The sequence below is a fragment of the Megachile rotundata genome, chromosome 1 (genome assembly GCF_050947335.1).
Source record: "Megachile rotundata isolate GNS110a chromosome 1, iyMegRotu1, whole genome shotgun sequence".
Classification (NCBI taxonomy): domain Eukaryota; kingdom Metazoa; phylum Arthropoda; class Insecta; order Hymenoptera; family Megachilidae; genus Megachile; species Megachile rotundata.
The window spans coordinates 7,634,546-7,662,250 of NC_134983.1; the positions used below are offsets into that span (position 1 = coordinate 7,634,546).

Genomic DNA, 27,705 nt, shown 5'->3' on the forward strand with positions numbered 1-27,705 from the left:
TCAGGTGTATGATTCAGAGTTGATGAGTAACCCAGGACCATGTGCACAATAGTGCGCAGAGAATGAGATAGGATTCGGAGCTACGTACCTTAACTATTAAAATGTTTGTTAGCCTAGATCCAATATAAAGGAGCAACATCGATAAGAAGCACGAAGATAAAAGTGAAGGTCGGTGTGTCGGAATTTAAAAATCAATTTATCCAGACAGCTGTAATATAACGACGTTATTAAACGGTACAAAGGAACTCGCGCCACGGCGGGCCATTAACGTCGGTTAGACGCAAAAGGACTTCCGAGGGCGCTGCGATCAGCGATGTCCCAGAACACCGTACAGTCGGGGTTCACACGTGTGTATCCGCGGTGTATGTGGAGTATGGTAAGTGAGCCAACCGGTTTCTGGAGTTAAGATGGCCGCTGTGAAAGTAGAAGGGTGAAGAAGAAGAGGGCAGTTAGAGAAGCGAGGAGGTAGGCAGCCGAGCAGTGAAGCAAGCAGGCAGGGTGGGCACAGAGCGATCATAACTCAGGTGGCCGCGGACAAGCAGCGCTTGTTCCGTGCATTTGGAACACGGAACACACACGAGTTCGCCGACGTTGTGCACTACGTGCCTTCCATGGGTGCCTGAAACATTCTCTTCCTCTCTCTTTCTCTCTTCTCTTCCTTCCTCTCTTTCTCCATTTACTTTTTCATCTTTATCTCTTTCTTGTCCGATCAGTTTCTCCTCTGCTTCTACCTTCCTACTCCTTTGCAGGAGCATTTCAACGTACGTGGCGTGGACGGTGGCAGCCGCAGCACGCCACACAATCCGACGATCTCTGTTACGTATACTCATAAGCAAAAGCTCATTGATATAATGCGGCTATATGAATCATCCCATTTTCACTTTTCCACAGCTCCGCTCTTACACTTTCCAGGTACAGTCTGTCCGTTGTCTTCTCGTCTATAAAGAAATCCATCTTTGCATATTTTCTTAGACAAGTGATTATGCAATTAGTTGTCAAGTTTTGACTGATCCAGTTCCAAAAGTAGATTACACCGAGCGTACAGAGTTTTTCGAAATAAGTGTCCGAGGAAGCTAAAGGGTTTAATCTTAAAAAGCAAACTTTCATTTCGTAAGGTTAAGGGCTGAGTGTAATGAACTTTTGTCAGCGGTTGTACCAGCAGCATACACGGTCGCCCGAAGAAGAACTGGTTACGTGGTCTCCAGCTCGTGTCCGTTCATCCATCGCGTTACAAATGAAGACTTTAAATAATTTAGTCGCCGGTTGTAAATCCCGTCGGGAAGCGAGGTTAATCGATACATGCCGCTGTATACCGCGCCGTTATACAGCTTGGGAACGTTTATGAATGCGCGCTATGAATCACTGGATAATAATATCGCGCCCGCTCGTGCGTTCTTGCGCTTGCGCATACGCATGTGCGTTTACATGCGCCTTACATCTTCTCTAAATCGTGAACTTTGACTCGAACTATCCTGGCCTGTTAATGCAATAATTTGTCGCATACGATTTTAATTGCAACGCAACAAATTAATTTTTTAATTAATCTTTTTAGCAAAGTTTTAACAACACGCTTGCGTATGCGCATGCGCATTCACGTGGCAGTAATGGGCAAGTGACGTGCACTCGCGGGCACTGTTGGGTAGTTAGTCGTTCAACGGAAAAATTTGGCAATTTGAGAATTTGGGATTTTTATGGTTTTTAATTTTTGAGTATTGGAATTTGTTATTTTCTGAATTTGTATGTTTCTAAGTTTCTAAGTTTCTGAGTTTTCTGAGTTTTCTGAGTTTTCTAAGTTTTCTAAGTTTTCTAAGTTTTTTGAATTTTCTGATTTTTCCGAGTTTTCTGAGTTTCTAAAATTTTTAATTCTTGAATACTTAAATTTCAGAACCTCTGAGTTTCTAAATTGACAACTTAGCAAATTCTCCAAAAACTTGAAATTTCTCTATTTTAAAATTTTTGTATATTTAAATTTTGAAAATTAGAAATTAAATGTTTTGACATTCTAGGTTTCTGAATTTTTAAATCCCTAAAGTAGGAAGTTGTTACATTTCTAAATGTGTGAACATGAGTTCCAAATCTCAGAAATGAAAGAATTAAAGAATTTAAGTATTTAAAAATTTAAGAATTTGTAACAACTAAAATTTAATATTTTTATAATTATCCCTATATTTCTAAATTTTCAAAGTGAAAACATAAAAGTTCAAAATCTCTGAATTTCCAACACTACAACTAAACATTTTTCTTTTATCACACAAAATTAGTATGACATCTATGCGTCCTGATTCGCGCTATTTATTACAGTGCCACCTGCGCCAATATCCCATCAATTTAATAATTTGTCTACATTTAATAAGACTAATTGTAATACGAAGGATGAACATTTCAATTATTGTTATGCAAATGTACTATCAATAAAACTGTCGTTCTCGCAATGCACTTTAAGAAGCACATACAATTTATTACTCAAATTCCTCCGTACAATTTGTGTACCTTGTCCTTGTAAATATATTTAATAAACAGCTTCATCGATCGTACAGAATGCCAAAATGAATATTTTGTATGAAAACAGTGCTTCATAAATTGTGCTCCTATTATATTCCTCCACGTTGAACGTGCCAAACGTTTCACAGTTGAAATCGTTGGATCATACAAAGAGCGTTGAACAGCCTGAAAATAGCACACATAAGTATGTTCAAAGTTAATTCACCGAAATAATTTATTACCTGAAATGATCGTTAATTTATTAGACGATATCGTTTCAACTGATATTTAAAGCACTGGTTTATTCACAACGACATAAGCACAGTTACACCTGTAAGCGATGTAATTTAAAAACTATTTTCAAAACGTAATTTAAAAAATATTTTTCCAACGTTCCTATATTAAATATTTCAGACTGTTTTATTTTTATGAAATGCTACACAACTGAAGGTGTACATCAATGAATCATTTTAACCCTTTGAACTCGAGAGGTGACTCTCAGTCAACATTTTTTTTAAGACAATAATTTGAGCAATAACAAAGCATTTTTTGACTCTGTTTTTTAATTCTATAATATGGCATGTGTAATGTATAAACATAGCGAAACAAACAACAATGGAAGTTATTAGTAGAGAAATAATAACCTCAAAAGAATTCATTTAACTTTTTAATTAGTAAGTTTTAAAGTTGCTGTTTGCAGTCAAATTATCTTGGAGTGCAAAGGGATAAAATATTTGAATTTCAGTTCGAATTTACCAGCAACAAATTCGCAACTAAATATTCCTATAACAATAAAATACTGGAAAGAGTTGCGTATAAGTTAATTTGGAAATTTAGATTACGCATAGCAAATAAATTAAATGGCTATAAAGCAATTTCATCTGGTATTGCGTTTATTTAATAACCTCATTACAGTTGATCGCTTTAGATTATCCGTAATCCGTTTTCGGAACGAATACGTCGTATCGATTCATTCTCCGTGAACGGCGCTAATAAATTACAATAATAGCATTAAGATAGATCGACGGATAGACGCGTAGGCGTGGAGACGTGGCGGCGGACAATATTTTAGCGTGCAGTAGCTTTATGACCAGAGGTTACGAGCCAGGAAGAGCCATAACGCCTCGTATCTCGTTGCCTCGTACCCCTGCGTTCGTTGCATTTTGCGGGAAAGCTCAGCACGGGTGCCAATTCCTACCAGCGTATCGGACTATAAACTGGGAACGTGATGTATTCTTCTCTTCTACTACGATTCTTCCACCGCTGGTTTTAACCTAACCTCACTTTTTCTGTACTTTTATTCGTTCGTGAGATACCGCTTTTACCATCAGTCATGCTTGATAGCTATTTAGAAAAAATTACTTTGAAATTATTATTTGAACGATAAAATTTCTTATTTAGCACGAAGATATAGGACTAAATATTTCTTTATACTTTGTACCTCACCTTTTGCGAATTTTTGCTCGTACGCGTTTCATTGATATTATCTTTGAATCACTCTTAGCTGTCATTTGAAAAAATTACTTTGAAATTATTATTTGAACGATAAAATTTCTTATTTAGCACGAAAATATGGGAGTAAATATTTCTTTATACTTTGTACCTCACCTTTTGCGAATTTTTGCTTGTACGCGTTTCATTGATATTATCTTCGAATCGCTCTTAGCTGTCATTTGAAAAAGTTACTTTGAAATCATTGGAACGATAAAATTTCTTATTTGGTTCAAAAATATATAACTGAATATTTTTTATACTTATGAGTATAGAAAAAGGTCATTTTGCAATATATTGCTAGGGGTAACATTCTTTTCCCTGTAACCATTGTATGTTCTTTCAGAGATATTTACAAAAAACTTCGATTAAAATCACATTTTGATTGGCACTTTCTATTATCATATTTGCTATAATATCTGTTATAGTATCGCCTTATCTTTTCTTTAAAAAGTATCACTTGTAAAATACATCTTAAAGATCAAAATTGAAAAGTGGTTGCATACATGTGAACAGTTGTCCAAAACATACTACATTTGCTGCTATCATGTATTTACTATAATAACACACAACATGGTCAAATCAGATCAGTAATATGTCGTAATAGGATATACCCATGTATACTATAAATATATAATAATATATAGCAACAGATTTTTTTTTCCTTGAAATATTTTTCAAGGCGATTGAAATGGGTGAAGCACCCTTTCAGAAATAATTAACACACTGTAAATGTTTTTCAAACATCTCAGAAATTAAAACCAAGTTCTATATACAAAGAAAAGTCGTTCAAAATGACGTCATTGATAACATATTTTAAGATCATTAAAACCTGTTATGCTCTGTTCCATATACTCATTAAATATTTTGTGTGCTAAGTAGTCATAAATTAAAGATGAAATAAAAGACAAATTTAAACCGCATAAATTAAATGTAATGGATATTTTTCTTATATCCCTATATTTGCATATCAGAGTTTGATGAACTACCAAACTACACATTACAACATTTATTCCAAATTACCTTGACATCTAAACACAGCAAATTATTTTTATACGATTTATTCATATGGAGATTTTTATGTTATATGTTCCATTAAATTCATAAAACTTGATACTCAATTCTCAATTTTGGTAACATTATTATCCAGGGTGTTATGCTACTCACGATTTTTTTCTGTTTGCAGCCACCTCAAGAAAAGAAGTTTAGAACAATATTTACAAGGTATGAAGTGCACAATAAATATTAGTAAAGCAAATTTTAAAAACAGTTTGTTCTCTTGGCAAAGTCAAGGTCACTTGGGTTTTTTAAATAGGAACATACATTTTTTTATTCATAGCTTTGGAGAACATCGAGACGAATTCAAAACACATATTACATGATATTTTTATTAACATATTACTCGATTTACAGAAGTGGAAATGCTATGAATAAAAAAAATGTATATTCCTATTTCAAAAACTCAAGTGACCTTGACTTTGCCAAGAGAACAAACTGTTTTCAAAATTTGCTTTACTAATATCTATTGTGCACTTCATACCTTGCAAATATTGTTCTAAACTTTTTTTCGTAAGATGGCTGCAAGTGAAGAAAAATCGTGTGTAGCGTAACAGCCTGTATAAAGCAAACAATAATAACATTTGTTATAGATAAACATGCAATTAGAGATGAAAAGAAGATCGTGTCATGAAATTTCCCGAAAACCGTGCAACGTGCAATTTATTAGCAAGCGTCTGTACGCGTTATTGGACAACTTTTATTCGGTCGGTAAAGTGGAACACGTCGCGGCGGAAAATCGCGCTCGCGCGCGCAATATGAATAAATTAAACTATCCAAGCGGTTATGTATCGTAAGCACAAGTCGTAACACTCAAAGGCGCGGTAATGAGAGTAAATCACGAATTTATAGCCATCCATCGGAGATTATATGGTAAACACGTATGCAGTTTATCGTCGGTAACTGCATTCAGCCGTCGTAAAAGCGCGCGCGCACACACGCGCGGACGTCCATATTTTTCGTCACCTAAATGCCGAAGGGAGCGTTTCAACACTGATATAACATTACCGAGCTATTCACTTTCAGCAACCTTCCCCGATGTAACCTCCTTTTACGTCTTCGTCCAGTACTGTAACCGTGAATTTTCAACTTGGACAGTTTTTAATAAGATACGATCGAACACTATAATTTAAGCGAAACTTTAGAATGTTTAAGATTCAATTGGCTCGCATTAGCATAAATAACAACACATTATTGTGGGGATACACGTATGTTGCTTGTACGTACAATGTTTATATTCTTGTACTGACAGTCTCACGAAAGATGTACCTGTATGCACTTCTGCAGTGCTTCGTGATAATAAAAATTGCTATTTATTGCTTTCACATTTGGAATGGAGGTTTTCCTTAGATAAAAGTGCATTTATAAATTTGTTTACTTTTGCATTTTTAAATTTGTATATTTCCAAATTCATACATTTTCAAATATTCGAATGTCCACATTTCTAGATTTTTAAATACCTAAATTCTCAAACTTTCTCATTTCTCATTAAATTTTAATTTAATATTTTAAGTGAAAATATTTTTGTATTAAAAATCACTCATTATTTGAAAAAATTTGATTTCGTTCAGAATTTCCATTGCATACAAATTTTTTGTTCGAAGAAAGAATTACGTTTGATTCTTCGAATATTAAATTTTATTAAAAATTTTTAACTTAAAATTATTTTAAATAATATCTAACTCCGATTGTTTCCTCGCAACGAGAAAAGTGAGAGCTCGAGGTAGAAAATTTCAAAAGCGATGAAATCGTTTTTCAGCCAACGAGGATTGAGAAGCTCCTTCTCTGAAAATTACGGCACTGTCTCTTTCAGAACTCTTCCTATTCCCGATGGCTGTTCGTACACGCCTATAGACTTGGATGTGGCTATAAATTAGGTTTTATGAGGGAGATAAAATGCGCGTTATTATCTAAACGGCGACGCCTTTACAGAGATCGTGGCCCACGCTGTTTTTCGAGCATACACACGTACACACGTGCATACAATATCCATGTGTATACACATTTCCTATCCATGTGTATAGCGAAGGGTAAGGCATTCACCCTCGAATACGTTCTCTACGACGAACCCCTATGTAATGCGCATAGATTGACTGTCAAGTTCAGGGAATCAATAGGAAATTGGATGGGAAGGATGATAATTCCAGAATGCGGAGTGAACATTTATCACATAATTAATGATCGGTTGACAATCGCTCTAAACCGTTTTGAATACACAAAGTAGAATTTGAATCCCCTTAGAATATTTCCATTATAATACATTTTCAGCTCAGAAAATGAACACAGATTACGAAGACCGTCGAAAATTATAAACACCTGTTTCGTTAAAATTTTGTAATGACAATTACAATTTGTAAAAACTTTTTTATTTGAATTCAATAGTTAATTAAATTCAGTTTAGTTTTAGTTGAATTCAATTTTTATACAACGTATCAGTATATTTATAGTGGATTAGAAGTGATTGTCTTGCAACCTGAACGTAGGGACCATACTTGACTTTTTATGAGAAGTAAAAAATGAAAAATAATATTGAAGAAACGGTATTAAGTAACATTCATATTTGTAATAAATATTTTAAATATTAAAACAAAATTTTATGTATACATTGAAGTTGCGTTTAATAAATATTTAGCAGACTTGGCAATGTATAAAAGTGATAGAAAATATTTAGACTTCCTCTTCACGTTTCACATGATTGATCTAAAACCGAGACATTTTATTTATGCGCCGTCCAAAACAAGATGTAAAACAGACAAACGTGTATATCGATTAAAATATTACGTGGTTCTACCCGAAGCGTAATGATGCAGAGGGAAAAGCTTAAAAATTGCTTTCCCGAATAAAGTTCTAAAAAAATGAAGCGATCGTATGTGGTCAAAACGACGAAATGCGCGGCACAGAGGTTCCCTATAATTTATAACAGTGGGTTTCGCAACAAGAGCAGTCAGAAATGACCACCCAGTGGCAGGGTGAAAGATGTTCAGTCATAACATCTGATGAAGCGAAACATTAACGAGGCGATATATCAGCCGGCTTTTATAGATGTAGCGTGGGCGGTATCTTGGACATCACCCAGAAGAACGAGCACGAAATGAAATGTGAAAGAAGTAATTTCTCGGGACTGCCATGTCCGTTCATCGAAGCGGTAAGAGACTCTTTGGCTTATTCACGACTGCCATTAAATTACTGACACGATGAACGATCGCTGAACGCGTGAAATCAATAGTTTCCTTGCGAAATGACGAATGCTGACAAACTGGTATCTCGTGTTGCGTAATGTCTGTTAACACACGGTGTATGTTATTAAGTCGTTTAGTGTTACCTTTTTAATCTCAAACAAATTCTTATATATTATTTTTCAGAAGTTAGTAAAATTGAAATTCGATAGAAAACTCAAGATGGATTCGAGCACGAGCGCTCTTAATTATCTTGTTTGAAAAACTTTGTTGAAGGCTGTACAGATGACAAAATTTTAAGCATCACATAATCTGTCTTCTTTACAAATTACACTAATTCGTATTCCTTTGTTAAGACGAGCGGCTCACAAATCTAGATCGTTTGTGAGATTATTCAAGCGAGTTCAAAATGAATTTTCAGAGGTGCTTTATGTTTGAAGAATGTAAAACGATTTAATTTTTTAATCACCAATTAGCCAGTTTAACCAGTTTTTTCATTGAAACCCTCTATTTAAGAAAATACATCACCAGAAAAATATTATAAATTCTACTAAAATTGAATCCATAGTAAAGTACAATAGCATAGATAGAATCTGTATTATGCAGAATTCAATATTATAATAATATAGGTAGTATAGATCCTCACAGTACCAGAATAACTCCAGAGTTACCAGAGAAACCCTAGAGTGATTACCACCCCTAGTGACATTTTCCGTCTGTATATCCACCACCAAAATTTGGACGTTCTGTTAATTTTACAGAAGGAAAATATTTAGAAGTTGAGCAGTGAGATGAAACATACGATTGTTTAAGTTTGTCAAATTGTTGTTTAGTCTGTTGAATCGTAACGTGTCAGAGAAATCTAAAGTTCTGTTGGCTTTGATGTATACCACCTATTCACTGACAAAAGGCAAGAAAGCTGTTCTTGAACTGGCAGTATAAATAATCGTGACTTGGTGGACCAGTGCAATAAGTCCGTGCAGAAAAATACGAGCATCCGCAGCGGCAGAAGCATTGGGACGAAGCCCATTATTCATTGGCTTAAGCCCGGTCCCGAACAGCTAATGAGGCCGGAATACCAGCGTGACCGTGATCTTCGTAACCGGTATACCTTTCTTGACAATTGCTGACATGCAACAGGATCGTGGCAGCTTCAGTAGTGCAATAAATAAATCGCAAATATGCGCTGCAATGTTGTGCCCCTACATGGTGTCCGTTAAAGTTGTACAAATTAACGCTGGATTCGGAACTCGTCAAAATGGCGGGTCTTGGATTCCTTATTTTTAATTAGAGAAATTAAGCTTTTGTTAAACTCTGCGGTAACTCTTTTTTGATATAAAGGATCGCTGTGTAAGGTAGTATACATATCATTCATATTTTTATTTTAATTTTAACCTAACAATATGTGATCAAATGATTCAGAATTTAGAAACGTTTTGAAGTAAGATTTTGTTTCAAATAAAACTTCATTTCATCTGTTATGTAGTACATATACGAATTCTTAATTATTTATTCATTTTACTATGATTTATTATTTATTCATTTTATTATGACTTATTATTTAATTATTAAACGAATAACTTTTCACTTCAAATTCAAATTTATTGGAATTTACTAGAGTTTATTGTTCATTCATAAATATTTTCGTTTCACGAAACTTGGACCAAAAATTTGAAATAATGCCCAAGTTTATTTTCTATTGCTCTGTGTACTATAAATTCACTCTTTACTCTATTAAAAGTTTAATCATTTAACTTCACCACGTTCTTTAAATATTTCATAAGCAGCCATTTATTACAAATTTTATGCAGTAAATTCGAACTAATGAACCATTTTTCATTTACAACGTTTATCAGAAATTTAATTTCAAGGAAATTTGTTCGTTTGAAATTATTTTGGTGTAAAGAATTTTAAGTCTGAAGATGTGTTGAGTTCAAACAGTAATATTTACGTGTTTCGTTGCAAGATATTTTTACAGATATTTTTTAACCGAATAAATATCTTTTCTGTGGAAAAGAAAGATTGACTCGCTCTTTTTCGGTACAGAAAGAAAGTAATTCGGAACATGCAAAGTGATCAGTTATATCGTCTTTTCTTCTGACGTATATTTTAGAATCTATAAATGTGTGCAATGAACACTGCTACGAATTTCGCGCGTTTTACTCAACTATTTTGCTTCCGTACAAAAGCGGACCAACAGTTTTCTTTTATGTTTTCCGCAGGAGAATTGTTTGCTTCACTGCGCGGTGTAATTAAATCCTCTTTTAGAATTTAGTTTCCAAAATAAAGTGCATAAAAAATACCTAGAATTTGTATGCTCCTGACGTTATTTTTAAGTTGATCATTTTTTAAAAATATTTAAACTAGAATGACAAAAATTCATATTGTTTTATTTTTAAAAATTCGTGAAATAATTTAGTGTTTAACATCAAGACTCCGTAATTAAATAATAGTAACTAGTAATATCTTCAAAGTTGCAATTCTTTCATTTTGTTAAAAATTAAATTTAGTAAAAATTAGAATCATTAACTAATTGATTTAAATTTACTTAAATTTCATATGTATGAAAATCTTGTAAAAAAAACATCTATTAAGTTTGAATGATCACACATTGAATGATTGAAACACGTAATCAATGTCACATATTGAATTAACGTCACTTTTCATTACGACTTTGAAGCTTGTACCAAACCTTATGTAAGCAAATTAAGGATTCTGAAGGCATATATAAAAAACATATTCAAACAATTTATAAAACAGTTTTGAAAAAATGCAATAATTTATGTCATAAAATCAGAATACTATCCACAAATGTGATCAACCTGTTTTGTATTTCAATGAAATTATAATATCAATTTTAACCCCTTTGCTTGTAATACCGAGATACACTCATGACGCACATCATAGTTCAAATATAGCAAAAATAAATTTTATTTGCTTTACAACTGAGTTTTGAGTTTCATATCAGTTACAGTTTGTACAATTAAAAATCACTGAATTCAAGACACGACTAACACTTCAAGCTTCTTTCTTTATTTTAATATTGTAACAGTAATTAACTCCGACTGACGCAAATGTTGAAAAAATGATAGATTAAGTGATTAATATTTTTATATAAAAAAATTATAGGTTAAGGGTTTTACATAGTAAAGGTGAATAGCTCCAGCAATTTTTAAGAAAATCATAAGCAGATTATATTTTCAATTTAGACATTTAAAATATATATGAAAAAAATATGTAAATTATATAGTATATTACAAAATGAACTTGAAAGCTATAAATTATTTATTAGTGCTACTTTCAATCATCTGGGGACAGAAACTATTTGTAATGATCTGTATTTGCATCATATCCTAATTATAAGGCATGTTAATAATTCTATTTAATGACTACTTCAATTCGTAGCATTCATTGCTCATAAATTTTCACAGGTCGAGTATATATGTAACAGTAATCAATTTTTGAGAAAAAATTTTCAAAATATTTTAGTAATATTAAACATAGTAATAGATAGAAATATTGAACATAAATATCGTTGCTACAACTTCTGCGAAGTTCACATTTTCTGATTTATTCAAACATATCGACACATTCATTAGCATATTTAATATGTATTTATTAACATAAATGTTTAATAAACATCTAATACATATATAATGAACTTCAACGCAAATCTTGATCAATAGATCATTTTAATAATAGTCTGAACTGTGGAACTTTGTTAGCCAGCAAAGTGACCACCAATGTAAATAAACACTGCCATAAATATCACACTACATTTGAAATGTCCTCTTTAATATTTTGAAATAACAACGTTGCACAAATCCAAGACTTTGGTCTTGGTCACAAATTCAAGGCTTAAATATTCTCTTTACGTTAAATTTTCGTTTTCTGAATTTGTTAAATATACATGGTGCAAAGAGATGATAAAAATAGGGGTTTGATCAAATCCCTGAGGTACATGATCAATTCACTGAAGATGTTGAAATAACTTTTCTTCAGATACAAATTCGGTTAGAGTTCGATCCTTTTCTATATCTGAACTCATCTTTCTATTGAAAGTCTTTTATAAAATTCAAAATACGTCATCTGTATAGAAAATCTAATTATATTTTGTATAGAAAACCTAACCTAACTTAACCTAACCTAAAACAGAAGTTACCAAAGATTAAATCTCAATTTTCATCATTTTCATGCGACATACACGACAGCAAAATTCACGATAATCGATTCGAAATATTTATTCGCAATTATTTAATATGTGTATATTACATATAGAAAATCCAATATGTGTATTATGTATAAAAAACCTAACCTAAAACAGAAGTCACCAAATTTGATTAAATCTCAATTTTCATCATTTTCCTCCGACACACAAAGCAGCAAAGTTCGCGATAATCGATTCGAAACATTTATTCGCAATTATTTAATATGTGTATATTACATATAGAAAATCCAATATGTGTATTATGTATAGAAAACCTAACTTAAAACAGAGGTCACCAAATTTGATTAAATCTCAATTTTCATCATTTTCATGCGACACACAAAGCAGCAAAGTTCGCGATAATCGATTCGAAGTATTTATCCGCAATTATTTCTAAAAAAATTTCCCACTGTTTCGATTCCGACTTACATAAGTATTTGCTCGTTCGTTTAGGCATCGAGCATCGTAAAGCGTCACTCGGCGTAAAAATTCATCGTCTGACAGCAGGATTGTAAAGCGTACTTAGTGAACGGCCAATAAAGGTGAACGATAAATCGTTCAAGAAATATATGAGCGAGCATGACAGCGGCACTGTGTCGAGGCCCCATTATTCATTGGCTTAAGCCGGACTCGAAGCAGCTAATGAGGTCGGCATACCGGCGTGTTCGCGATGATCATAGCTGATGGACAGGCATAATAATCCAACAGAGATTGCTGATCGTCGAAACGTCGTTGGCGTAGTACGGTAGTCGCCAATGGAAGTTTGACATGGTCGTTCACTCTGTATGTCCTGAAATCATTTACGGAGTACATGGTAATCATTCTGAGATGATTGCTTTTAATCCTTCGAAGATGAAACGCATTGACAATATATTCAGCGTTTGTGTACTGTCGTGAGCAAATATCACGTGTCGAATATTTGAGATATGGAAAATATCGTAGGAGGATTGCGATGGAGTTGAGGAATTGCCATATTGGTTTTTGGAGGTTTTAACACTAAAACTATCAGAGGGTAGTTTTAGTATTTAGTGTTAAAGTTTTATAATGACTGCTTCGCAAGTTTCGTTACTTGTTAGTAACACAATTCTTTAAGATATTTTTCTTGAAATTTTTGATAATTTTCAATAATATTAATTGTGTGTAGGATTTTATGTTTAGTCGCTTGTTTATTTTTCTTCGTTTTTAATTTCACATGAGGTACACATATGCTGGTAGGTTCAGTGTTAATATAAAATTTTAGAAACTTTTTAGGAATTTTGAAATTTTAGAACTTGGAAATTGGGACAATTGAAAATTTCGGGTTTCGTAAGTTTAGATATGTAAAAGATTGAAAATTTGGAAATATAGGGATATCAGGATTAGTAAATTTAAAAATGTAGTAAATTAGGAAATTTGATCTTTTGAAAATTGGAATGCTTGGAATTTTGAAATTTGGAGACTTGAAAACTTAGGACATTGGGAATTTTGAAATACAGAAATCTGGGGATCTGTGAAGATGGCTATGTGAAAATTTTGAAATTTGAGGTTTTATAAAGTTAAAGATGTTAAAACTTTCGAATTAATATTCTTCAAAATTTCTGAATTTGCGAATTTGAAATGTTGAAAATTTGAAAACTTGAAAACTTGAAAATTTGAAAACTTGAAAACTTGAAAACTTGAAAACTTGAAAACCTGAAAGCTTGAAAACCTAGAAACTTGAAAACTGGAAAACTGGAAAACTTGAAAACATGAAAACTTGAAAACTTGTAAAAACATGAAAATTTGAAAACTTGTAAATACTTGAAAACTTGTAAAAACCTCAAAGCTTGTAAAAACTTGAAAGCTTGAAAATTTAAAAAGTTGGAAACTAGAAAATTTTATCGTATGATATAGAATTTACACATCAACAGTTATTAATCATAAATGTTACAAATTATTATTAAAATTACCAAATATCTACTGACGTTTTCGATGTCAGGAAGTCTTCGGTTTCATGCACAGACTCCCGTCATTACAACTTTCTCGATCTCGTGTCGCAAACGGAGTGTAATGGAATATCAGGTGACTTTACTTTTATCGTATCGTAACCTTACTATTATTTGATGTCAGTTTTATGAAAATACGAAACTCCTGTATATTTGATACACACTTCTCATATCGCAATATTCTCAATGTAAACTATAACATTTTCTTACAATTAGTATAATAAACATTTCAAATTTTCATTGATTATGATTTGAAAAGTATTGTTATATGAATTGTAACTTTTATATAGTTTGAAAATTTACGTTTAGCATAAATTTGTTTTATTATATCATGTTTCAATAATAGTACTCTTAAATTATATGTACTGTCAATATGTAATTAATGATTATGACTGTTAATTATTTTATTTCGTTATGGTAATACATATCAAATATTAACGATAAATATATTGAAATTTGGAAATTTAGCAATTTAAGAATTTGGAATTTGAGAATCGTAAAGTTTAGAAATTTAGAAATTTGGAAATTCAGAAATTCAGAAATTCAGAAATTCAGAAATTTGGAAATTATGGAAATTGGGAATTAGAGAATTAAGGAATTTGGTAATTTGACAATTTGAAAATTTGAGAATTTGGGAATTTTGTGATTCGAGGATTATGGTATTTGAGAATTAGGATAATTGTGAATATGGAAATTTAGTAATTTGGGAATTAGCAAATCAGAATATTAGGAAAATGGGGAATTAGGGAATTGGGAAGTTAGGAAATTAGAGAAAGAGGAAATTGGAGCATTAGAGAATTTGATAATTTGATAATTTGACAGTTTAGCAATTTGGTAATTTGGTAATTTGGTAATCTAACAATTTGACAATTTGGTAATTTAGTAATTTGGAAATTTCAAGATTTGGGAATTTGGAGATTTAGAAATTGAAGAATTTAGAGATTTGAAAATTCTTAAATTTTCAAATTAGGTTAGTTGAGCAAATTGAAGACTTGAAAATTCATAAACCTAATTGTAAGCACTCAAATCTTCAAAAACTTGTGAATTCTGAAATTCTAAAACCCACAAATTTAAAAATCAAAAAACCCATAAATTCACAACTTTAAAAGTTTCAAACTTTCTATCCTTGACCCTCCTTAAAAACAATTCCAAATTAAAGCTTCAAACACATCAAAGTTATAAAAATCATTCACAAAGTTTCCTATCACAGTTCTAAATACACACAAATTTATTCGCACGATCAGAAAAGTTATCAGAACATTTTTACGATTATTTTTTCCGGTCACAGTATAAATGCATTAAAATATGTATAGTTGCTTGATTTTATATGCGTATATCGAGTGAAAGAGGTATTTAGCGTAGACTTGATCGCTCGACACCTTACAGTTTACGATACGATCGCGTTACATATCGTTGTTTTGTATTCCACGGTGAGCTGCGTCAATTTATTTCACGTTCTCATGTAGGTTGAACAAGTTGAATGATATAAAACGACAGTGGTACATGTTTCTTCTACCTCTTACACGACGCACACATCGATCGTGTCGCGAGATACGGTCAACTACTTTAGGAAAACAGCTCGACTTTCTCATAACTTAATCCGGCAACCAGGAGTACGATCTTTATGAACGAATAAGTTGAGTGGGATAATTTTACGGCGTGAAAAAATACGGACAAGATGTTAACAAAATTTATCGCTTCTATATTGATATCAATTTATTAACGTTTACAAGAGAAATGTGAACTAAAACATTATTACAAAACCTTTTTGGGTCAGTTCAGAATTCCGTAATCATTGACGTTTCATATTTAAAAGTTTCTATATACTCTTATACTCTGTATACTGAATTATATAAATAATTTATCAAGTTTTTATATACTCTTGAACAGTATGGCAAAGGCTGCCATTTTTTAAGAATTCAAATACCTTGTGTTTTTGTATTTTTTTTTGTAACTTCGTAATAATGTTCCATGATGACATTGACCGAAGAGGTGTATGTTAAAAATTCGACTAAAAATATAAATATTTGTATTCAAGGAATATAAGGAAATAAGTGTGAGGAGTTGAAGGTGCACGTTACAAACGCATTAAAAAAACAAATATATCCAAGAAATATAAGGAAATAAAGATTCAGTGTAACTAATGTTTCTCTCCAATATGGCGGAACGACCGTCAAACAGCTGATTGACCGTTCCAGGTGGAAGCAAAAACGCGTCAAAGTGTCCATGAAAAAAGACGAATGTACCCGGAAGGTTCCCATTAGCGGACCACAGCAGGGTGTCCCGGGAGCTTCCCCATTTTTCCACACTTTTCCGACTGTAACCCTTCTCACCTATTCCACGTAAATTCCATAGAAGAGAATTCTCCAGATGCTCGACTCTGTCGAGGGATTTCAGCAACCCGCCTACACGAACGCCTACCAACTAATCTTCGTATTCATTCGCACAAAGATCATAACTAATGATCCTAGTATACCGGTACAATAAGATTTACTTCCCGCTTTGCAATCCCTTGCGCCTTGTCAGCTGAATAATGTTACTAATTTCTTTTGTGGTTTTGTCACCAGTCAGAACTGCTCATCCTTCGGCGAATATTAACCCTCGACTGGACTTTGCAGTTTAACAGGTATTGAATGTTAATTTAACTGAGTTTATTATCTATTTTTATAGCTTATCTATTTAGTAAAATATGGTGAAGAATAATAAACAAAAATGTGAGTTTTATTTTGTAATATCAATTATTTTGCAACCCATAATTTGAATACCAATTAATATTCTTAAGTATAGTTATAAAATTCAAAAGTTTCATAAACTGCGATTTCATACGAGTAATATATGTAAATTCTTAAGGTCTATTTGATCTATTTCATGCACGTTCATGAATTTCATGTTCAGTAATCTGCTTCATCTCCGTTCAGTGATAAATCAGTTCTGACAAAGAAAACAGTTTCAGAATTGAAAGAAATCATTCATGTTAAATGCTGATTAACATCTCGGTTAGGTAGGGATCGGTATTGACATACGACAAAATAAGATTTATTCCTGCTTCGTCCCATCCCAGCGGCATCTCACAGAATAATAGCACTAATTTCTTCCCGGTCTTTGTGGTTGTACGAAAGGAACCGAAGCGTGCTGGACAGACCATACTTTTGTCGATGATTGCTGGGCGGGGTGGTCGGACAGGTCATAAATTTCTGTCCTGGAAATTGTAATGTATTCTACCGTCTCTTGATGACTTTTATTGTACGCCGGCGTTGTGGTTAATGTTTTTCAGGGAATGATCGAGACAGGTAGTATCTATAATGTAACACGTTTCCGTTTCTCTTTCTTCGAAGCGTTTCAGACCTCGACTGCCATTTTGCCAAATTATTTTTCTTATCAAATTTAATTTGCTGTTTTAACGTCGGTAATATTATTCCTACTGTAATTAATTAATATTTGAAATACTGTATAATCATATTTTAATATAATTCTGGGCCACCTAACCTCAAACGTGCATCGAAATTGACCCTTTGTATAAGACGATCAATTATAAACGATTCTAAGACGATTAAATATAAATATGAAACAATTATTAAAAGTTAACTGAAGTTGAAGACACAGTAAGAAGTAAAAATCATTATAGGTAAATTAATAGATAGACGAATATGAATGTGTTGCCTGAATATAAATTTAATGAATGAATCTGTAGAAGAAGAAATTCATGGCATGCTGAAAGTTGCAGTTGAAATTGTTTATTATACAGTGAAGGACAAAAGTATTCGTACACTTGAAACATAGAAATAAAAAGAACAATATTTTCTATATTATTACTACTTTCTATATTAGTAATACTAGATAAGATAGTGGAAAAACATTTATATTCAAATATTTTAAAAGAAAATTTACAAAATAGTGCAGAGGAATTAGAATGAATTAGATGAATTTTATTTTCAGCAAGACTGTAACGCGAAACATACAGCCTATATGTATAGTGCGTCAGTAGTTGTTAATACCAATACTCCCCACAGGTTAGCAACTCCTCCACAATTGCTTGACTTAAATCCTATCGAACATGTATGGGCGAAACTAGAAAAAAATGTGCGAAAACAGGATGAATGACGTTGAATGAACGCTTGAAAGAAATATTAAAAAGAGAATGGTGTAATATAGAACCTGACTTCGTTAAAAGTTTGGTGTTGTCAATGCCCGATATATTACGTGAAGTGATTCGCCGGAAGGGTTATCATACAAAATATTAATTTATAAAATTCCTGCTAAAATAATTGTAGCAATAATTAAGTGTACGAATACTTTTGTCCCGGTGATTTCTTACGGTCTCGTGAATTTCAAGTCATTTCAAGTTACTACATAATGTTATTGCTTTCGGTTTTCGGTCATTTGTTGCTGTAAGTAATGTTTAATATACATATGATTAAATATACTTAATGATATAGAAAATATTGTTGCTTTTACTTCTATATTTCAAGTGTACGAATACTTTTGTGGTCCACTGTACTTTCAGTCTATAATAAAACAAGCAGTATGATAAATACCTTCCTATAGTGACAAATAAAGTATTGTTCGAATATTGACGTAACTGTATGTGAAGCTAGAAGAGTTAACCTAGCATAACCTAGTTTCCCACAAAACAGATAATGAATTTGGAGGAAAGTCTCTAAAATGCAATTAGCAGATCGCGTAGGAATAACGAATGACTCACGATTATGTTTTCCTTCGGTTATTTGAGGTTGTTGAGGGGGAGCAAAGAACGTAGGTCGAGGCAAAGCAAAGTAGTACAATCTGCGAGATTGCCACTTGGCCGTAACAGATGCGCCAGGAAATAAATGTCTGTATAAAGGAGTTGGCAAGTTTCTCTGGATGATATCAAGATGCCGCCGGCTAATACAGTTTACTCCGGTAGTTTGAGACACAAGGGTGAGAGGAAGCGTTTCGCGAACGACATACCCCTTTGTCCTGCACCTTTTCTTTCCTCTCCGCAATGTATTTCGATATCAAAAGAATTTTGGCTTTATCTCCCGTGCTCTTATCCCCTGAGGAGAAAAACGATATACCGTATCCAATAAAGAGAAATTATATTCTGCCTGAAGTGGGACTTCTGCCCGGATACCAAATAGCTTGAGTCTCATTTTTCTTCGAATATGTTCGTCGTATATGCGTCTGAAAAATCGTATAATCTTCTACGACCTGCACAGAATATCTCCAAACGAGATCATCCTTTTAACTCGTTAAGTAACAAATTGAACGACAATGTACTTATCGTTGTATTATTTTAAATGTATTATTTCTAAAGAACGGTGTATTTCTGCAAATTTATTATACCTATGTTGAAACCTGATTTTTTTTTCGTGTGAAGTAGACGTTAAAAAAAATATTGTCTCGCATTTATGAGGAACGGGAATAACTCCGTGTAATAAAATTTCTTGAATAATTTACGCAGTGAATTTTTGTATACAGTAGCAGACTTTTAACACCTTATAATGTAGGAGAGCTATTTTGGAATTGGACCAAACGACCAAAAGTTGGGAAAAGAAAGAAATTACTAGATGTTCTTGTTTTAATAAAATTACAAATGCAAGATATTTTGTTATTGAAATTATATTTTGTCAAAGAATTTTGTATTTCATATTGAAAGACTTAATAAACACCGAATAAATAACATGTTCATATGAACAATGGTTGCTTGCGTTTGTTGCTTCAAGTTTTCTTTTTACGAGCTTTCTAAGCGTCTCACCTACGTATTTTCCTCCTTCGTAATGTTTCCTCGAAGGCCTTTTATTCTCCTTGATGCGGTAGTTTTATCGTAACGTATAAAGTTTGTGGTTTCTTACACGACATATAGTTGGTTACTTCACGCTAGCATAAACCCGTGAAGATGTTAGCTTTCGAATTTTCTTCACAGATATACGTGGTTTAACTTTCATTCTATTGAGAATCTTACCCTCGCAATTAGCTTGTTAATAAAGAACCAATAATATTTCTACCTGCTGGCTTAATTTTAAATTGGTAAAAGTTTGAAGGAGTGTCGTAAAAGAACCTAAAAGCAGTGAAATACAAAAGTTCATAATTGCTGGAACTCTGTAACTTGATTCTGATTAATTATCAAAACTAGATGTTCGAAAATTAATACAAGAAGCATTTAACAATTATAAATTAAAGCTATTTATAGAACTATATCAAACCTTGTTGATTTTTGCATAAAATAACTTTCAACCTTGATAAACAACACTCAACCTCTCATATGGTTAAAAACAAAGATATTGATCTCATTGATTCAAAATAAAATAAGTTACAACTAAATCGTCTGGACATGTTTATCCCAATAAATACCATAAATTTCCATTAAAAGTGTTTCACTCTTGTCAGTAGCAATTTCGTTTCAACACTTCGAACACACGTTACAAAAATAAAATTGTGTGAGAAAAATGGTGGACAGTGTGAATCATGAATCATGACCACCTGTCCATGACGAAGTTCCCTTGGAAGACACGCGTGTATTGGTCGAGTGTATAACCTGTAACCTGCGGGTAGTAAGCTATTTGTTAATGTTCGTATGATCATCGTGTGGCCTCTGTACAAACATGTCAAGTTGTCGCGGTGTAGTAACTCCATTCGTTGGCCAGAAACAGTTGGTTGCTCGGCCAGTGTTGCGTGTCATGGCGCCTGTCGCTATTTAACCTTCTATCGGATGTGCCTTCCGGACCATTCACGTAACACGAGCATTAACAGCACCTGCTGAAGCCAGTTTTAATCACGGTTTCGGTCACATTTTGGTTATCTAATGCTTGGAGATAGGATCAACTTGAACATATGTATTCACAAATGTCGAGTCAAATCTAGTACGACAGTTTCAATAGTTAAGTGTCAGCATGAAGATGATTGTACTTAATACTCTGTCGCTTAAATTTTCATACGAGTATCATCTATTAAGAATTTTATTTACTTGAAAATATTGGTAATTATAAATAATAAATGTGGCAAGATATATCATATGTGACATGTGTGTTCAAATATAGATCGAACAATAGTACGTACAGTGAAGGGTAAAAGCATCTATATACTTGGAATATAAAAATGAAAGCAACCATATTTTCTATATTATTCAGTATATTTAATGATATATAGCTGTATACTATACATAACACTTACAGCAACAAATGACCCAAAACAGAAAGCAATAACATCAAGTATGAAAAACTTCCTGTAAAGGAACTTATAGATAACGTTGTCTGAAACGAAGTTTAGATAACCTGAAATGTTAATACATATTCGGAGATTTGAAATTAAAATACAAAACAGAATTTATCACAGTTCATCTGGGTTTTTGTACGAGCCAGAAAGAGATTTCCGGAGACACTTATGGCATAAATAACCATACTCCGGTCCCCTATTCAGCTGCCGCTCCCTAACTAATGGGTGCCATCTCCTATCACCGAAAGTGACTGACAAGCAGTCCATCAGCATCATATTTTGTAAATATAACGAGATTAGGTTGCATTGTGACAGAGCTTCGAACTAATTTACATTCTAATCCCTACACACTATTATCGTATCTCCCCTATACGACGAATTCTATTTTCTATCACTTCCTCGTATATTCAAACGAGTAACGCTGAATCATTTTATTCGAATAAAATTAATTTATATAATAAACTAAGGAAATTGAAAATATTTTGCACTCGTGTGCAAGTTTATTACGCTGATTTCATTATCGGAAGTGAGTAATGAAACTCATTAAACTTATGAATTATGTCCTGATATCTTTCTGCATGAAGCTATTAACTGCTAATGAGAAGGTTCGGTAAGTTTGTATTTAAAATTAAATGACAGAGTTCTGTCACACATATCTTTGGGTAGTAATGGCTATGAGATTATGCACATTTATTTCTTCTTGGTAATTAACATCATTAACAATATAACGTAATTTATAGCGAAGATAATATCCGATACAGCCATTTAGAGAACACAAATTTCAGAAAATTCTGAATTTGAAAGAGAAATTTGTTTCTTACAAATAATTTAAAAGAAATTAATTTCTAGACTAATAATAATAATTTTATTTATACTAATAGATACACGTATCAATTAATTGTTAAAGTGGTCAAGAGAGTAGAAATTGTCATCTTACTTGCCACGAAGTAAGACGTATTACATACGCTCTTAAATCCATACATATGTACAAAAGACGTATATAAACATTATCAATAATATACAAAGCATACGTGTACATTCTTACAGTATTGTGAATGCATATGAAAGAGGAATATACACACTTACAGATCCATAAATATACAAAAGTCGTACATATACTGTCACAGATCTAAGTATACGAAACGCATACGTATAGGATCAGAAGTATTGATACACACAAGGTGACCTCGATTTCGCCATGAAAATAAACTGTTTTCAAAATTTCTTTTACACACATCTGTCGCGCGCCCCATATCCAGAATCCACCACTCCATCTTGCTCCTGACTTTCATTTTGTCAGAGAAGTGCGAGTGTGTGAAATATCGTTGCGTTAGAGGTACCCTGTATTCTCTTCAGAGATCTGACAGAATTTTGCTAATAATACGCAGTCATGCAAATATCGAGGTGCATTTTTCTGACAACACCCCAATCAAAGGGTTAACGAAACGTCGCTGACTTTCCCTGTGCGAAAGAATCCAACGGAAGTTATGATGGATACACGTCTATACGAAACTATCAACGACGTCTTAGCGGAGGGTGCTGGCGTCGTTATGGGCACGACGTTGACGGACGGCTCGCTTACGCATGGTTGACGGAGAACACAAATTGTGGGCGCAGCTGCGCCGATAGTAATCAAGAAACACGGTAGGTAGCGGAGTAGAGTGGCTGGATAATAATTCTCTCTCTGTCCGTGGAAGCGTGTACACACACGCCCTGGGTTATAGACTAGGAAGAGACGTGCGGTGAACAGACAGGAAGGTGTGCTATAGAAAGTAAAGGAAACAGAGAAAGAGACGGTTGGATGGATAGAGAGAGAACGAAAGACGAAGGGAGGATAGAACGGGACAGGAGCGGTGGCGCTTCACAGGAAAAGCATGTTGATCCAGGTCGATACCTATCATCCGTTGGTCGATGCAATGCCGAGATTGCTTCTAGTTCAGGTCTCGCTCTATACATCGATATTCGTGTGTCCCCTGTCCTGTCGGTAAGCTGACATACAATGAAAGTCGGCCATAGTTTGGCAACGACGACAGCCAACCTGAAATATACAACTTCAAAAGGTGCAAACCCACTGGTTAAAGGAAAATGTCGACCTCAAAAGAACTTATTCGGAAGTTTGTGGCACCGGGAAAAATACACTTTTTAAAGGCATTGTCACGCTTGATTAAGTGCATATGTCACTGTTGCAGTAAATACATACTTATTATTCAATGCATCTATGATTTTAGCGAAAATATGAACTGAGTATAAAAATTACTATTACTGGTAAATGTATTATTTACTAAATGTATCGTTTACTGTTTTCGTACTGTATATAGTTTACTGCACTTACCACATTTTACTACATAGTAATAATTTCGAAATTATTAATTTTTACAACATGTAATGCCTTATTTGATAATTTAAGGATATTCAGTTGTATAATAGAAAATAGATTTGTATTTAGAAAATAAATATTTTCCAAAGGAATAAATTAGGTTACATTTTTATTTAGTACATCTAGATACATCTAAAAGTTTATTTAAAATAAAATATTAAAGTATCTAAAATAAGCCATTTGTGTATCTTTGTTGCTCTAAAATTTGTAGGTTATATATGAAAATACTAATGAAATGCAAATATTTGCAATTATAATATTGCAATTATTTTTGTTCAAACATGTTTCTTAAAAAACAAATTAAATATTTCCAGTTAAAAAGTACCCAACTTTTTATTTCTACTGTTAAGTACACTTGTTAAAGCGTAAGAGCTAAAATTTTCTTATAGATCTAATCGCGTTTAAGCTCCATTTCCGGAAAACCAATTTTTCAGTGATAGAAAATTCTTATCTTCATTGTTCATTATATTGAACTCATTCCAGTGTCATCGCTACAAGAAACTTTAAGGTTCCCCGTTTTTCTTGTCTCAGGCAACAAAGGATTAAGCTGGTCCTGAAAGCAGTTACCTAAGTAAGATTAACTAAGGTTATATTACATGTTCACATATACAAGGTGTCCTGTCTAACTTTACCGCGTTTAATATCTCAACTTTTTTGATGATACAAATGTGGGAGGAGAATACAAAGCTAACATTATTTTAACAATTTTTTTACTGTTCATTTCTTTACGTATCTAAAATTATATTTCTTTTCAATTTCATGCTAATTGATATTTTTTATGGAGATCTTGATTATCAATATTTTTTACACATAGTTTTACGCAATGAAATAGTTAAGTGAAGACCCATTTAATAAACCAGCAGCATAATAGCATGACTTTTACCTAAATTAAAATTCTTCAAGTCTTCAGTGAACTTAAAGTATAACTGCGGACATAAATAATGATTATTTAGTAAATAATGAAACAGATGCAATATAAGATTACTAAAAAATGAATTTTATTAAACGTTTGAAGCGACACTCATCAATTTTAATATAGTTTTATTTAGGATAAAAGAACTAATATAATTACGCGAATAGTTATATTTCTGTTTATGAATTTCTTTGTATTTCATAGTAATTGTTCATGTTAAATGGTTACGTTCTCATGTGTGATACAATTATTCTTAAGTACTCAATTACTGAGTCAGGTCAATAAGAATGTACTTAGTTTTCGTGAAAAGTGTCGATGACTTTGCTAATATATATTTACATATTAATTCAATTAAATACAGTTTTTAATAAAAATGTATTTAATATGATATTAATCTGTTTCAAATAAATTATATTTTCCGTTTAACATTTTTTCCTAAAATCTTCTCATTTCTATCGTCTACACTTTTCTTCTATCATCATCTCACTACTATCATCTATAATATTTTTGTAAACGATATATTTAAAACGCTGATTGAAATAGGACACCCTGTATGTTGCGTGGTGGATATGTATAAGCTTCTTTGAGATGTAATACCGTTTTAACAGTTGACGAACATATCGATGCTAATGTTGCGATTACATCTTTCTTTTGGCGCAAACTATTTGCTGACACGTAATAATGCGATTAAGTTAAACTACTTTTTGTCGATTATTTTTGTTCATCCGATAAATGCAGTTATTCAAAAAGAATATTAATATTTAAAATGTTCCTATTCAATCTCCCTTATTTATTTATCGAATATGTGGAGGTTATTATATTTAAAAGTACAGTACCTTTTAAAAGACTAAATGAATTTATTATTTAAGAAAAACGACTACCTCCTTAGAATTTGTTAATTAAACTTGATTTATGAATAATTAAAAAGAAATTCTAAATAAGCCAATTTTTATGTGTGAAAAATTATTATCAGGAAAACAATAACGAAAAAATATATAGATTTTATTTTAACTTGATTATCGACTTCTCATTACATACATTTATTTTTGCTAATTTCATTAAAACGAAGATTCAACATCTATCAATTATAAATGACAAGCGAATCAATAATAAAAATAAAAATAGAGCAAGTTTAACTGTATTCTTCTTTTGATTAGTGTAATTTCTTTGTTTTTCGATCTCATCGAATCAGCTTTGCATTTACTTGAAAATGTTAGTACAAGATAAAAGTTACTCTGAAAAAAAAATTTATTTGTGTGATATATTGCTTCTATGATATAATTTAAATGACGTACCAAATATTCAGTGTGTCACTGTAGCTGAAAGAGATATTTATGTGGCCCTATTTAAATGAATCACGTTGTATATGTTACAGTTCAAATGATTAATAGCTTATTATTTATAATATCTGGTTAGATTTGGTTTGCATTATTCATAATGGCTGGGTAAATATGACTAATATGAATAATGTTCGTATTAATCATTTCGTCCATTATATATACGGTGTATTTGGTATTTAAGGATTTGGAAGATTGGGAATGTAGAGAATTGGGCTTTTGGGTGTTTAGGGATTTGAGGGGTTGGGGATTTAAGAATTTGAAACTTTGGGAATCTGGGGATTTGGAACTTTGGGAATTTGAAGATTTAAGGATTTAAGAATATGAAGATTTAAAGATTTGAAAATTTGGGGATAAATGAATTTAAGAATTAAGAGTTCTGGAGATTTGGGGATTTAGGAACTTAAATGTTTAGAAATTTGGCGCAAGAAAATTAAGAATTCAAAAGTTCAGTGTTACCAACATTGTCCAATTTTTATGAATAACAAATTTTAACTTTCGCATGTAATAACATATTTTATGGAACAGTACCAAAGGTTTCATTATATAATCAGTAAGGAAGCATTAAACTACATATCTCTATGCAAGTCCCATGTGTAAGGATTTTTGTTTCATTAAAAAAGAATGACTCGAGAGTACGACTTTGAGTGACAGCCATTGTATGCATAACATTAGAAACAACAAATGATTCGTTTTGTAAGGATGAAAAGAAGGTGATCAAGAAACAGTTGAAAATTTACCGACGACGGATAGAAGAGAAGTGGTCCCATGGCGGACTGTCAGCTGTTTTTCGAATTCTGTCAATTCTTGTCAGTCGCACTGACCAGTTTAGCATAAAAATGCTGTTCGGTAGATGGTCGGCTTTCGAAGGCTTTGGCCGACACGGTACAAACGTATCGTATATCAAAGCAGGCGGCCATGGCCAGGGAAAATAAGAAAGTATTTGTTCTTTTTATGGTGCTACGGTCGCCGTGGGCGGTGTCTGATATACGATCGGAGTTCACCATTTTGTTGACGAAAAAGCTACTACCTTGGCTCGGATTTTTGCTGTGCCAGGAATACGAATAAACCTTATTCCGTTTTGCAAAATTTCGAAACATTTCAAATACGTTATGGACAGTTCGTGTAACAGATTAATTGTAGAAAGCTGATTCTCACAACTTTCCATAACTAATTTTTCTGTGATTATCTGGTAATATTAGCGGACAAATTCCATGTTTTTTGAAAAAACAAAGTATATTAGCATGTGCATTAATATACAAGGTGTTACCAAGGTGGCAAAGTCATGGTTACCGTGAGTTTTTAAATAGGAACATACATTTTTGTTATTCATAGCATTAGAGAATTTAAAACACATATTATATGACATTTTTATTAACATATTACTCGATTTACAGAAGTGAAAATGTGAAGTAAAAGACCGGAATATTATGTGATGGAAGGCGGCATACATTTTGAATATGTAATTAAATAAAGTGTATTTTTCTTACATTCTAGTCGCGTGTTTACATT

At 32.6% G+C, this 27,705-nt stretch overlaps 1 protein-coding gene and 1 long non-coding RNA gene across 11 annotated transcripts in view; both read right to left on the reverse strand.

Moving 5' to 3' along the window:
• Positions 1-27,705, reverse strand: part of LOC105661785 (uncharacterized) — a 351,630-nt gene that overhangs the window by 130,373 nt on the left and 193,552 nt on the right. For 2 of the 10 annotated variants that reach the window (XR_001095030.2, XM_012279318.2), the window contains one exon: positions 24,258-24,496. The exons of 5 other annotated variants lie outside the window; for them this stretch is intronic. Coding sequence is in view for 1 of the 5 variants with exons in the window: in XM_012279318.2 (XP_012134708.2) it covers positions 24,407-24,496 (90 nt within the window). In the remaining 4 variants the exon portion in view is untranslated. Of the gene's footprint in view, positions 1-2,472; positions 2,668-11,348; positions 13,202-24,257; positions 24,497-27,705 lie in introns of those variants that run through there. 3 more of the 10 variants (XR_013039149.1, XR_013039156.1, XR_013039147.1) reach the window with 3 other exon arrangements.
• LOC143265056 (uncharacterized) lies at positions 3,357-4,679 on the reverse strand. The gene is made up of 2 exons (XR_013039172.1): positions 3,928-4,679; positions 3,357-3,825 (listed from the first exon to the last, which is right to left on the reverse strand). It is a non-coding gene; the product is annotated as an uncharacterized LOC143265056 (long non-coding RNA).